The sequence below is a fragment of the Osmerus mordax genome, chromosome 3, assembly GCF_038355195.1.
Source record: "Osmerus mordax isolate fOsmMor3 chromosome 3, fOsmMor3.pri, whole genome shotgun sequence".
NCBI classification, from domain to species: domain Eukaryota; kingdom Metazoa; phylum Chordata; class Actinopteri; order Osmeriformes; family Osmeridae; genus Osmerus; species Osmerus mordax.
This window is the reverse complement of record NC_090052.1, coordinates 20,907,523-20,921,410: the sequence shown is the minus strand read 5'-3', so window position 1 is coordinate 20,921,410 and position 13,888 is coordinate 20,907,523. Positions and strand designations below refer to the sequence as shown.

The 13,888-nt window shown below is 45.2% G+C and overlaps 1 protein-coding gene across 1 annotated transcript; it reads left to right on the top strand.

The window, feature by feature from the left end:
* Positions 1-6,245: 6,245 nt before the first annotated feature.
* Positions 6,246-8,849, top strand: rpl19 (ribosomal protein L19). Its single transcript, XM_067233461.1, has 6 exons — positions 6,246-6,277; positions 6,754-6,860; positions 7,044-7,166; positions 7,558-7,678; positions 8,034-8,144; positions 8,666-8,849. Exons 1-6 carry the CDS (start codon positions 6,273-6,275, stop codon positions 8,787-8,789), a joined length of 591 nt encoding a protein of 196 aa, XP_067089562.1. The 5' UTR covers positions 6,246-6,272; the 3' UTR covers positions 8,790-8,849.
* Positions 8,850-13,888: the final 5,039 nt, after the last annotated feature.

The window sequence follows — 13,888 nt, the reverse complement described above, 5'->3', positions numbered from 1 at the left end:
TTCAAGCCTCAAATATGTAGTAACTCGGCCGAGGAAGAGTTCATAATCACATTTTTGGGGGTTAATTTTCCTACATGGAAATTCAGTAGATGAGTTTACTCATCTTCTTGAGTCATCGATTGTGCCCTACCCGTCAAAGAAAAGAGTTGGGGGAGTGTCTCTCAATTTCACCACTAGAGGGAAACCTCTGGTAGAAGCCTGCTACCCAGTGTTGACTGACAGTGATGGACAGGCTGCCAGACTTCTATTGGGAACAGATTGCCATGATGTGAGAGAGAGAGAGAGAGAGAGAGAGAGAGAGAGAGAGAGAGAGACAGAGAGGGAGAGAGAGAGAGAGAGAGAGAGAGAGAGAGAGAGAGAGAGAGAGAGAGAGAGAGAGAGAGAGAGAGAGAGAGAGAGAGAGAGAGAGAGAGAGAGAGAGAGAGAGAGAGAGAGAGAGTGCATTCTTGTCTGTGGAATGGGAGTCATCGGAAGATGTATGCGACTCCTTGTAAATAGTTATGTCGGAAGCTATGCCGGGTTGTTTCCTTTTGTATGAACACCCCCCTTCCCATCTGTTGACTGACACAACGACAACGACACAAAGACACAGAGCTCCATGGTGAGCTCCCAGGGATGACAGCATGACTACTGAGCCTGCATCAGGGGCACCTCACCTCAAGTCCAACAACCAGTTTACGGTGGAATCGAGAACCAAACCTAGTTGCATGGATCTGTTGTCACCTCTTGGGAGGTGACGTCATTGGGCCCTCTAACATGTTAATTTAGTAAGATCACTAATAAACCTATATATATATATATATCATGAAACCTAATGTGAAGAAGTGTAAATGTGAAATGTACTGCTGCCATTCTCAGTCTATGTAACTAAGGTACATTTGAAGGCCTTGTGTTGGTGCTCTGAAGCATACCCACACCCACTGACCACACACACACACACTCTAATCCATCTAAACATCCTTTCCTCCTCCCCATCTTACTGCACACAGAGGGAGATTTGGTGGCCCCGTTGCCATGGAAACCAGGCCAGTGTACGCGCGCTCCACTGTTGGCAGATTGTGCCTTTTCCATGTGTGTGTGTGTGTGTGTGTGTGTGTGTGTGTGTGTTTGTGTATGTGCTAGCGTAGGAGTGTGTGTGAAAGAGAGAAAGCAGATCTATAGTAAAATACAGTATATATACATACAGATATACTGTCTCACAAAATGTAAGTTAATAATAAAAATTAAGTTTTGGAGTTTTGATTTTGATCTTTACATCTACACATGAATGATGTTTCAACATGCCTGGTTCAACGCAAAGATAGAAAGAGAAGTTGATCCCAGGTTGGGAGGGTATTGTGGCGTGTGTGTGTTCACTGGAAGATGGAGTTAACCTTTAAAGTCCACAGGTGGCCTCCACATCCTGTGCTTGCCAGCGGGAGAGAGGAGTGTTTCATAGTGACGCCCATATGGCGCAGGGTAAATGTCATCCAGCAGTGACAAACAATTTCCTCTCATAAATGAAGAGGTCGGATAGAAAAAGGGTCTCCATTTTTGCATGACACAGGGTTGCTTTGAAAAAATGTCATGTCCAGACTAGGACCTGCTTTTTCCAGTAGATCCACCTGTGCCACCGTAACCCTTCCACCCCCACCCCGCCCCATCACACAGACAGACCACCCCTTCCCCCAACCCCCCAACTGTGCTCAGAAACATGGAGGCAGCTGCTCTTCTGCTGTAACAGGCTGCACATGGGGCTCACAGTGCTGATCAATACTCCACTGGAGAACCGGGAGGACACTGAGGGGGCTGGAAGCAGGGCGAGGGCAGGATCATTAGAGTCCTCAGAGACCATGCTCCAACACTGCCTGTCAACCTGCACCTCCACACCCCCACTGTCAGGCTCCACGTCTACCCACCAAGGGGTTCAGGGGGGGGGGGGGGAGGGGAGGGGGGGCTTACCTGGCGGACGAAGCTGTTAGAGGTGGTGTCAGAGGAGGTGCTTCCGTCGGAGCGTTTGAATCGACCCTTTCGCTTGGCACACTTTCCCTGGAAAGAAGAGACAAGGGTTTTTTTTTGAAGAGACAATGTTTTGAGACATTTTGTAACAGTACTGTGGAACGCTACGACCTGGTGTAACCAAAAGTGGGTTCTGGGTCTATAACTGGTCATTATTCATGTCCTGGTGTACGTTGGGACCCAGTAATCTGATCCCTGGTAAACGGCCTATCCGGCCTGGGCAGAGCCTCCATTGCATTAGGGCCCACACTGGCATTATCACCATGGCGACACAGTGCTGGCTAATTGCATTTGGTAGCAATCAGGACGGATGCCTGATGGATTCAACTGGCTGTGGCCCTCCTGTGTGTACAGACAGAGGAACACACAGTTCCAGTGCATAACAACAAAGACATTCACACACACACATATACACACACGCACACATACACACAAACACCGTGCACACACAACCACCGCAGGGGGAGCATCCACCACACATACACACACGCCTGGGTCAGATAACAGAGTGAAGCCAGCGCAGTGTGACCCCCTTTCTGTCTTGTCTGATGACTGAGGGTCCTCTGAGAGAGGAGGCTGGGCAGTACAGCCGCAGCCTGCAGGTATGGTGCAGCAAGGGTCCTGGTTCCAGTCCCAGCTCCTCTCCCTGGTTCCCTGCTATGTACCTCATCATCATCATCATCAACACCATGTCTGAGACAGGGAGGGCCCAGCCGCAGGGGAAAGCCTCAACGCTGCCAGATCTCAAACGAATGTGACCTGGGCATCAGTAGCAACAATGGCACAGTCTTAGTGTGACCGGCAGTGGAGTCTGACAGCAGGACCTGATGGTGACGGGGAAACTCAAGCTGTAGTCTGGACAGGTGTGTTCTGGTTGGGGCGGGGAGGTGAGGCACAGTGGAGGAGGATGAGGGATGAGGGCAGACCTGCTGAGGACTGTATGAGGAGTGGTATCCATGACAAAGGGCTGGGAAATGGGGGAGTCAGATGGCTGAGTGGTGAGGGAGTCGGGCTAGTAATCTGAAGGTTGCCAGTTCGATTCCCGGCCATGTCAATTGACGTTGTGTCCTTGGGCAAGGCACTTCACCCTACTTGCTTTGGGAGGAATGTCCCTGTATTTACTGTAAGTCGCTCTGGATAAGAGCGTCTGCTAAATGACTAAATGTAAATGTAAAATGAAATGCCTAGGGAGGGAAGGCTTCCTGTTGTTGGTAAACAACCAAGAGGAGGCCAAGCGACTAACTGGAGAGAGAGAGCTTTGAAAGCGTTGAAAAGCCAAACACTCTCTGTCAAAGACAGGCACGTAAAACTGTACTCATCACTCAGCACGCCCCCATCCTCGGTGGAAACACAAACACAACATCGGCTGAGTTATCGTCCCTGGACCCTGATTCTGATCAGAGCTGCATTCTCAGGCCGCCTCTCATCTGTTCGGAGCTCTGCTGGGCTCGGCTCGCCGTGAGCCCCGAGGACGTGTGCTCCTCTCTCCAGGACGCAAGACGTGTAGCCTCACGGCTGTCCCACGACAGCTGAGTTATAAATATGCCAGCATGACCCGCTGCAGGTTTGCATGAACTTTATATCTAATTGATCAGAGAGCCACACAGAACCCTTCCCTGCTGCCTGACACCAGCAGGGAGTCCATCTGTCTCTCAGCAGCATCACACAAGAGACATGGAGGAGCGTGCTACTAACAGAGGGAGAAAGGTTGGATGGAGAACCAGAGGGACAGAGAGAAAGGGGGATGGTATTATTAATGGCGAGAGGATAAAGGAAAAGTTTGATAAGAAATATCATGAACTGAAAGATAAAATGTAAAGACACTCTGAGACAGACAGAGAGAGAGAGACAGACAGAGACAGAGACAGAGACAGAGACAGAGACAGAGAGAGAGAGAGAGAGAGAGAGAGAGAGAGAGAGAGAGAGAGAGAGAGAGAGAGAGAGAGAGAGAGAGAGAGAAAGAGAGAGAGTGGGTGTAAGGAAAGAAACAGAGAGCAAAAACAAATACTTGGCATTGCTTTAGGTGCTTATTTTTCGGTGTTGGTTGCTGTGATGTTGTGGTTTCCGTGGAGAGACAATGATAGAGCTGAGCGTGGGAGGGTTTGTTCTAGACTCTCATCCTTTTTCACGTTTGTTTTATGACCAATCATGCCCACACATTGATTGATATCTTATAACCTCCTAAAGGCTATTAATAGGTATGAAACATTTTATTTGGACAAATATTTTGCTACAAAAGATTGCATAACTTGGGTCAGACGTCTAACATTACAAGAAAGCTCAAAACAGAATATTTGTATCTTCTGCATCTGTAAGTGTTGAGGAGATAACATGATACATAATAACTTTATCTAACAAAACAATACTATTAACCAGTCAAACTTTGCTTCATTTATAAAGGGGGACATTTGGATGCAGAAAAGCAGGGAAAATCTATTTTGCAATAAGAAATGTGTCCATAATTACACGTTTATGTGGGCGGGGTTTAGGAAACATCGCTCATAGATAAGATGAAACAACATCTAAACATGTCTGCTTCTTTGTGATTACATTAAGTATATACATTTACAGTATTTCAGTGTGAAAATAATAATTTATTTTAATATTACCTAAATGTTTGACAGCAAAACAGCAAAGAAATCCCGGATTTCATTTCCAATTTGATTAGCCAAATTAACACCAGAAAATTGTCAATTTACTGCACTTAATAACACTTCGGGTTTCATTTGAATCTATTCGAATTAACCGACTGAATGTAAACATTTAAACATCTTTTAAAAATTGGAAAAAGCTTCCTCAATACAAAGTCACAAATCCGTGCAGGAACAGACGGCTACTTGGGCTCCGGATAATTGGCTATGTGACATTTGTACTCCTAACTGACATGTGGTTCTCTTTAATGATCAACTAGAAATAAAATAAAAATTGTAAATTGTTCAATTAGCCTACTCGTGATCGGCAATAACTGCATAATGTAGGCTATGGTACATCATGTGACAGAAGGACGGTGAACATTAAAGCTCATTCCTTTTCTCTTAGCCGGTTTTCTCGGTGTGAGATGTAGGCTTATCTTACCTGTGCCTGTGGATGATGATCAAACATGTCCATTTGGATCTCCTGGGTAGAGGTCGAAGGCGTCCTGGACATACTACCTTTCTGTACCATTGATTATTTTTTTAGAATTCTATTTTTACTTTCATTTATTTGAAATGATTCAATACAGTCATTGTCAAAAAGGAAAAATAGACTGCCGTTTTCTTCAATACAGACTGTGGCTCTCTACTACAATAGCCGCAACAGCTGCTTCTCTCCACAGCCTATCGTAGAGCTCCACTCGCTTCGCTTCTTCCACTGTGCGCTCAAGATTCAAGCCGTCGACGTAGTACACGCCCCATTAACTGGCCAGGCCCCACCCTAATAAATTGACATCCAAGGGATGTTCAGAATTGTTCTAATGTGATGGACATCCAACAGCAGTTTTGCACTGGACTGTCTTTATAAGCATAAACGTTTTGTGTCATCCAGCTCCGGCTCCTACAATGAAGTCAAAAGTTTAGATCTTACCTGTTGATCTGAAAGTATAACAGCGTTTTACATTTTCAAGAGAGTGGTATACATTTCTGAGTGTCTCACTTATCGATGGTATTGCTCGAAATACAGCGTTAAAGTGAGTAGTCTTAATTTAATTTTAAAACTTGAAGATATAGCCTACTGTGATTTTCTTTTTTTTTAAAGCAATTTCGCAGGGGGGGGGGAAAGTATAGTAGGCTAGGTTACAAATTCTTGTCGCCTGAATTCATGGTCATTCATGAATGATCCATATTGACATTGGGATCGAACATGTAACCGAGAAAATAATAAATAACTATTTTGCTCCATTGTCTGTGACCCAACATTATTTACGTGTACATGGAACACCTGATCACTTTTGACCTCAACACTGCGCTCTTGCGGTAGCCACAGCGGGTTGCATTTAATCCGTTGACTCCCAGAATGCAGTGCGAGGTCTGTGGTGCATACTATTATTCCCAAAGAGGGGTGAAGAGTCGACATTTAATGTTGTATTATTGTACAATTACAAAATGATTCTAACTGATTCTCAAATTCAAATACACAACAATAACCTCTATTAAAAAATCCACAATACAGATATTGTATCGTGCTTCTAAAAGGTTTTGATTGAGATCAGTGAATTATTCAGTATGGACTCTCCTGTATAATGGTAGCACCCTAGTAGTCCCTCTCTCTTTCCTTTTCCTATTGAAATAGCAGCCATGAGGTAAGATCAGCGATTTCGTGGCGATGTAATTCTTAAAAAAATGTCAGAAACACACATTTTTACTCATATAAGAATACAAATTATATTGCGCCTGTCTATGTGGAACTTTTATGTCCACTTATAAACACATTAATGATGAAAAATGTGTATTTCACTAGTCAATGTGTGCGACACGATGTGGCATAGCTCAGAGGCCATGTTGTCTGAATACAACATGGAGAGACAGGCGAGCCGGGCCCAAAACGGCTAAATGATCTAGCACGGCTTGGCCTCTTTTCCCGTTCATAAATTGCACTATGCGTTTACCATTGACATTTAGCAATGGTTTTTCGTAACTACTGTAGTTTGTAAGGGTCGCCTTTTTTAATGGGTAAAGTGGATGGCGTGAGTACCTTCATGTCAAAAGTTCATGTTACTCGTCGGTTAAACTAGGAATGTAATGCACTGTCAAATGTGTTATTTTTCACCCCCATCAGCATGCTCAGGCTCCAAAAGAGGCTAGCCTCCAGCGTTTTACGCTGTGGCAAAAAGAAGGTTTGGCTTGACCCAAACGAGACCAATGAGATTGCCAATGCCAACTCCCGTAAGTACTTGCATGATGAAAGGCACGTGTCATGTGTCAGATTGACACTAAAGCCCATCTCCTTAAACCAATACCAACTGATGTAGTTATAAAGTGTATATCATAACATGTTCTCAATGTGATAGTCTGGTAACATGGTAAGCTTAAACTGACTCAGATCGCTCTTCCTGTTCCTGACTGCAGGCCAGCAGATCCGTAAACTGGTGAAGGATGGTCTCATCATCCGTAAGCCCGTCACGGTGCATTCCCGTGCACGCTGCCGCAAGAACACGCTGGCACGTCGCAAAGGAAGGCACATGGGTGTTGGTAAGCGATCCAGACCAAGATACTCAAGTCTAACTTAATGAACAACTTAATTTCACCCTCCTATTAATCAAGATCCAATTGTTAATGACAAGTGAAATATACCAATCAACGGTTTCATGCCCAGTTACTGTAGTCCAGGGTTCTCCAATCCTGGTCCTCGAGGGAAGCTGTCCTGCATGTTTTAGACGTTTCCCTGCTCCAGCACACCTGATTCAAATGAATGGTCATTACCCGGCTTCCACAGAGCTTGATAACGACCCATTCATTTGAAACAGGTGTGCTGGAGCAGGGAAACATCTAAAACATGCAGGACAGTGGCTCTCTAGGACCAGGGTTGGCCACCCCTGCTGTAGTATGTCACTCCTGAGCTAACACCAGCTTGTGTCCCCAGGTAAGAGGAAGGGTACAGCCAACGCGCGTATGCCGGAGAAGTTGTCCTGGATGCGTCGCATGAGAATCCTGCGGCGTCTGCTGCGGCGTTACAGGGAGTCCAAGAAGATCGACAGGCACATGTAAGTCTTGAAGTGCGTCCTGTAAAGTCATGCACCATTTGTAATGTTTTACGGTAAACCAAGTGATTTCTGAAGTTGGTGGTCTGTTGCAATCGGAATTACATCAGACAAGTGTTGATGCCAAACAGCTGTAGTTTAGTTATTGTTTAAGTAAAAGTCCCTTTGCATTTAGAATCTACAACTTAATAGGTCAATTAAGTAATTTCACATGTTGAATGTTCAAAAGTCAGCTTTGTTGCCAAACCTATTTAAAACGAACTTGCAAGAAGAATTGACAGTTTCTTGAAAGTGACGAGTGAATGTTTTTTTTCTCACACGATTCAACCGTGTTGTTGTGGTGTTTGACCTCCCTCAGGTACCACAGCCTCTACCTGAGAGCCAAGGGTAACGTGTTCAAGAACAAGCGCATCCTCATGGAGCACATCCACAAGCTGAAGGCCGACAAGGCCCGCAAGAAGCTCCTGTCGTAAGTCTTTGTTCTCAACAACCCCGTAACTCCCCGGGAGACGTGGAATATCTGTGGTGTGGCAGCTACGATGCTTGAATAGAAAGGAACTGCATTATCAAGCGGGATAGAGGGCGTGCATTAAGGATGGGGGTGTGTAACAAATGTACCAAGACTACGCTTTATAATGTACCACATGGTACTGGGGGTTTACCAAAACGAACAAACCTTTCAATTGAGATTTTTGGATCAGCCGCCTGATGCACCACACGGACATTAGCGTGGTTATGTTTAGCATTTCTTATCCAAAGTGACATGGAAAACGGTGCTTGTAGAAAGCTCAGGAGAAAACCCAGCATCGGAAGTGCCTAGTTCCAACTGTGTTAAGTTTGGTTCGCTGGTCTCTCTTGTGTTGCGTCTGACTCGCTGGTCTCTTGTTTTACGTCTGACTCGCTGGTCTCTGTTGCGTCTGACTCGCTGGTCTCTGTTGCGTCTGACTCGCTGGTCTCTGTTGCGTCTGACTCGCTGGTCTCTCTCCACAGCGACCAGGCCGAGGCCCGCCGCTCCAAGACGAAGGAGGCCCGCAAGCGCAGAGAGGAGCGTCTCCTGGCCAAGAAGGAGGAGTTCATCAAGACCCTCGCAGAGGAGGAGTCCACCAAGAAGTGAACAGCCTCACCTCCCAGCCCCTCGGTCAAGTGCTTACAATAAAGTTGTACAGAAAACACAGCCCTGTGTCCTGCTAATGTTTTGTTAGGTACACTTCCTTCATTTAGCAGGTGCTCTCATCCCAAATGATATACAAATGGTGCATAAGGATCTTGAGCTGAAAGTGTTGTTTAGTATTTACTAGCCGTATCGCAAAATAGGCACATCTCGGCTCGCAGGCACGAAAAACTTAAAAGGAGGCTACAATAACACCTTGATTACTACTATTTAGTGCAACATTGGCAGCAATTGCAGTTAATGATTTCACCATGGCTATATGGCATGGATTTCATAGGTTCATGTCTTTGCAGGTGATTACAAAATCTGCTGCCATCTAGTGGTATTGTAGAGTAGTATTTTATTGATCCCCAGAAGGAAATGCTAAATATTTCCAAATGGAATCTACAATGTTAGCCCAAATCCATGGGCTGTGCTGAACATGTCCGTGTGCATCCCAATGGTGTCTGTAAAGTGTCTTTTTAAAGCATGTTTTAGCACCCATGGTATAGATTCAGGACAATAGGGTCCAGACTGGATGCCTTTAAGGCACTGCCGTCCTAAAGGCACTTGGACTTAGTCATAGTGTTGGTCGTTGATTCATTTTTGTATTGTGGCTTTTCTCAGCCTGGCTGCTGGTTAAAGAGGAGATGGGAGTCTGATTCGATTTCTGGTTCAATGAGGACGTTCTTTATTCTTATCTTATCATAGGTACACACAGTGGGCCTTCTAAGGTTGAAGGCCGAGCATTAAGCATACACATCAGTTATTCTTATACTCTACACCAGACATTCCCTTAAAGGACCTTGGTCTATTCTGCCTCTCCCTGTGTCAGTGTTTCTATCAGTCCTCTTGATCAGTTGTAAAAGGGACAAATGTCCATCCTTTTACATGTATTCATTTAGCAGACACTTTTATTCAAAGCGACTTCCAATGTATGCTTCATGTTTGGAGAGTAGCCAAACATGAAGCATACGTTGTGAAAAGCAAATAAGTGCCAATGGGAAGAACCATAAGAGCATGTAGTTAAACAAGTTACAAATTAAACAACATGAACCTCAAAAGTGCAAGAGTGTACCTGTAGAAAAAGCAAGCAACAATAATATAATATAATTCACAGACCTTTTGTCTACAGGTGCTTTATAATGTTCTTTCCTATCTTTATTTCTGTGTGTATGTTCTTCCTATCGTCAGTTAGGGCCTGTCTTGGATTAACATTTGGTCAGTGGCAGTTTGTCTTAGGTAAGATCTTGTAATGTGCTGCGTTTTGTTCTTTAGGTCACCTGAGGTAACCCTTCAGTTCTTAGTCAGTGAGGTCATCTTAGGATCATTCATACAGTTCAGTGCAAGTTCACGTCAGGACAGTCAACTAGTTCAGTGAAGGTAGTCTCATAAAGTTTCCGGCCACAACAGTATCCATCTGAGCCAAACCCTCTTAATACAATGAACTATTAAAATAACAGTTCAAATCACAGCATGGTAATCAGCCTTCTAATAACAACAAATAAAGCTCACAGCACTTGTGAAATTGTATTGTCATGGTGTGCTGCTACACTGAGCACCACACAGAGACTGAAATGCGAAGCTTAACTCAAACGTCTGAAGTTAATCAGTCTGTTCTCAGCGCTGTCTGACCTCTGTGCTCCTAATGAAGGTGGCATGTTTCGGAGTCCTGCTTCAGCACGTCAGTCTCGGTCTACACAGGATGTCAACTTCTATGAATACATTTTGAGCTGCACAAAATTCATCGAAGAAAATCGACTTTACTACAACTGGAAACGACTTGGCAAAAGCGCAATCGAGGGACCCTGGAGGGGTTTTGAGATGGCAGAGTGCGGTGTGACCTGACAGGGAGCTGTGCTGTGTGTTCGTGTTTCAAGTATGAGAAGGCATGCTGAGGGCAACCATGTGCCAATGTTAGATGGGCTCATAGGGATACCATGCCTGTTTGAGTTTCTGTTAAGTGTTGATGTACACACTGTGTTTATATGATCCAGTGAGGTGCTATACAGTTTGTCAGAGAGGGCGGTTTTAGTCCAGACAAGCAATATGACTCCAGGCTAAAGGAGTCAGGTGGCTGAGCAGTTAGGGAATCGGGCTAGTAATCTGAAGGTTGTCAGTTTGATTCCCCGCCATGCAAAAATGACGTTGTGTCCTTGGGCAAGGCACTTCACCCTACTTGCCTCGGGGGAAATGTACTTACTGTAAGTCGCTCTGGATAAGAGCGTCAGCTAAATGACTAAATGTAAACACCTGTGGAATGCGCCCTGGTCTGCTGGACTAGTTAAGCCTCAGTGCTGCCCCCATATGTGATGTTTCAAACTGCACCTCGCTGTGGCGGGATTTACATTATATTTACATTATGTAATCCAGTGCCTTGGACCCAAGGACACAACGTCATTTGGCACGGCCGGGAATCGAACTGGCAACCTTCAGATTACTAGCCCGATTCCCTAACCGCTCAGCCACCTGACTCCCATGCAATGAAATGGTAGCCAAGACACAGGAGAAGCACCTGGAGATGACCACCAGATGTCCACAACGCGTCTTCGACCAATTGAATTGCTCCATGTAATCTCTCTGTTTATTTTCTATATATATTCACAGCCTGTGCTGTTAGGAGGACACTGTTACATTTTCTTTTTTTTACGAACATAAGGTACTCAGCCATACACAAACACACAGTGTCTGATATCCAAACAGAAGTTCATCTCAAGTTCAGCTAAAGGTTAGTAGATACGATCAAGGTAGAGCTGGTGTGTTTCCCTAACAACACACAGGATCAGTACTCCAGCCAGTCTGCACTGCCTGCCCAAGTTCAGCTCGGTTCAGTTCCAGACAAGTGTTCTGTGTCTCTGTTAGGTCTCACAGCAGCCAAGTTTCTTTAAAAAGCTGTCAGGTGTTATACAGCCGGTATATGCAGGATGACGAGCATTGTTAGAGTAAAACCAAACAGTGTAATCCTTCAGGTCAGACAAAGAAGGTTATGGGCCAGACACCAAGTTCAGGGAGAGGTCAAACAATGGCCTACTCAGCACGGAGTTTGGGTCAAAGGGAGGGGGAGGAGGGGGGCAGGGGGCGTTTGGGCAAGCGTTGCTGGAGGACAATGCCTTCTTTTGTTGCCGTCTGTCTGCACTGTGTCCAGAGGCAGGTCAGCCCTGTCGTGTGGTGTCACAAGGGCCAGGAAAGGAAGAGCCCCCCCCCTCCAACCCTCCTCCAACCCTCCTCCAACCCTCCCTCCCCAGGCTAAGCTGTGTCTCATGCTGCTTTCAAACTCCCCATCAGGAGCAGCTGGCCTGAGTTCGGCTGGAAACAGAAACACTGGATGAAACACCTAGACAAACACACTCAGCAACACTTACGTACACACACCTTCATTGGGACCTCTGTGGATTGACCAGGAGACTTCAGCCAGAGAGAAATCTGTACCTGGGTTGTATCAAAAGGGCTCTGTTTCATCCTGAGCTGAATATGATTAATCGCATTAAAGAAAACTTAATCTAATTAGATTGATAGTGCCGTGCATGATTCATTCAAGCTCGGCAGAGGGGGCAGGCATGGAGCTAGGCAGTATTGAACAAACTCCCTGGTGGTAATACGTTTATGAATGTGGTCTTGAAAAATGACTTTGTTGGACTTAATAAGGTTAGACATGTGCTCTTTGAAATATTTATTTGGCTGTAATGAGTTGTGGCTGTGGTTGTGAGGGGATACTAACAAGAGGATGTAACCGGAGGGACATTTGCGTGGGTTACTTGGCTCAACAGCATTGCCATAAAATAGACTGCTTCATTGTCTAGTGTTCCCTGATGTTGATATATTGTTTCAGAACACAGGTTTATGATTCAATGGTGACTAAATTTCCTTGTCTGTGCTGACGTTTTCCCACTCCCTTACATTCCTGCTGGCATCTCATGATGTGTGCAGGTCACGCATGCTGGTGTGTGTCCTCCACAGGCGTAGGGGAAGGGGAAGGGGAAGGGAGGGTTCTGCCTTGTCAAGTTTACACAGGATGAGTCTGGTGATGGGAATGCTATTCCAGCACTCACATCTTTAAGACGGATATTCTTGTGTGTATGTGTGTGTGCTTATCTTGTTCCCACTGCGGGACAAATAAAGGATTATCTTATCTTATAAGCGAGAAATAGCTTGCGAGAATTGAAGAGAACGAGGAAGAGTTGAGCGAATTGTTAAATGACAGTTGTTGTACAGGTGCATCACATCAGTGACCCCTACAGTAGGTGTCATTAGTGGAGGTATGTCAGGCTTAGACGACAGAGACAGGAGACCACATAGCACATGCAGAGCATACATTCCTCATGAGAATCCTAGCTGCTCACACAAGCTACTGTATCCATGAGAACAGCACAAAGGTACGAGTCATCAGTCAGAAAACCATTAGTCTACTCCAACCCTAACTGGCTGTACACAGATGGAAAAACAACAAAACAGTGGCCTTCCTCATTTCCCTCATTCAATTTAACATTTAAATTACTATTCCGTATCCTAAATACTAAGTCGTATCCCCCAAATTATCATTCATTACCCTTACTGAGGGTAGCAGTTAAGCATCCTTATGTAAGCCATCAAGATCTTAACAAAGGCTGTGGCATACTGTGACCTGTGCCAAGGAAACCTCTCTAAGGGCTGTTTTGTTTTAGGTTGCTTAGAACGGTCGGTCCAGCTCACCAGAAAGCAGAATACACCCTGATTCTCAATTCCCTCTTTACCTCCCATAGATACAAAAACAGAATGTTGGATGTGGGTGCGGAGCTTTCTCACTGAACATGAACTTTCCTCCCCCCTTTCCGGACCTGAGCAACAAAAACAGGTTTCATAGAAAAGTAGACACTTGTGGTATAAGATCCCTAGGCACCTTTTTTTTTTCTCTCTCTCTCTCTCTCTCTCTCTCTCTCTCTCTCTCTCTCTCTCTCTCTCTCTCTCTCTCTCTCTCTCTCTCTCTCTCTCTCTCTCTCTCTCTCTCTCTCTCTCTCTCTCTCTCTCTCTCTCTCTCTCTCTCTCTCTCTCAGAGGTTCTCCTGGGCCCTGCTGTCATCCCTTGGC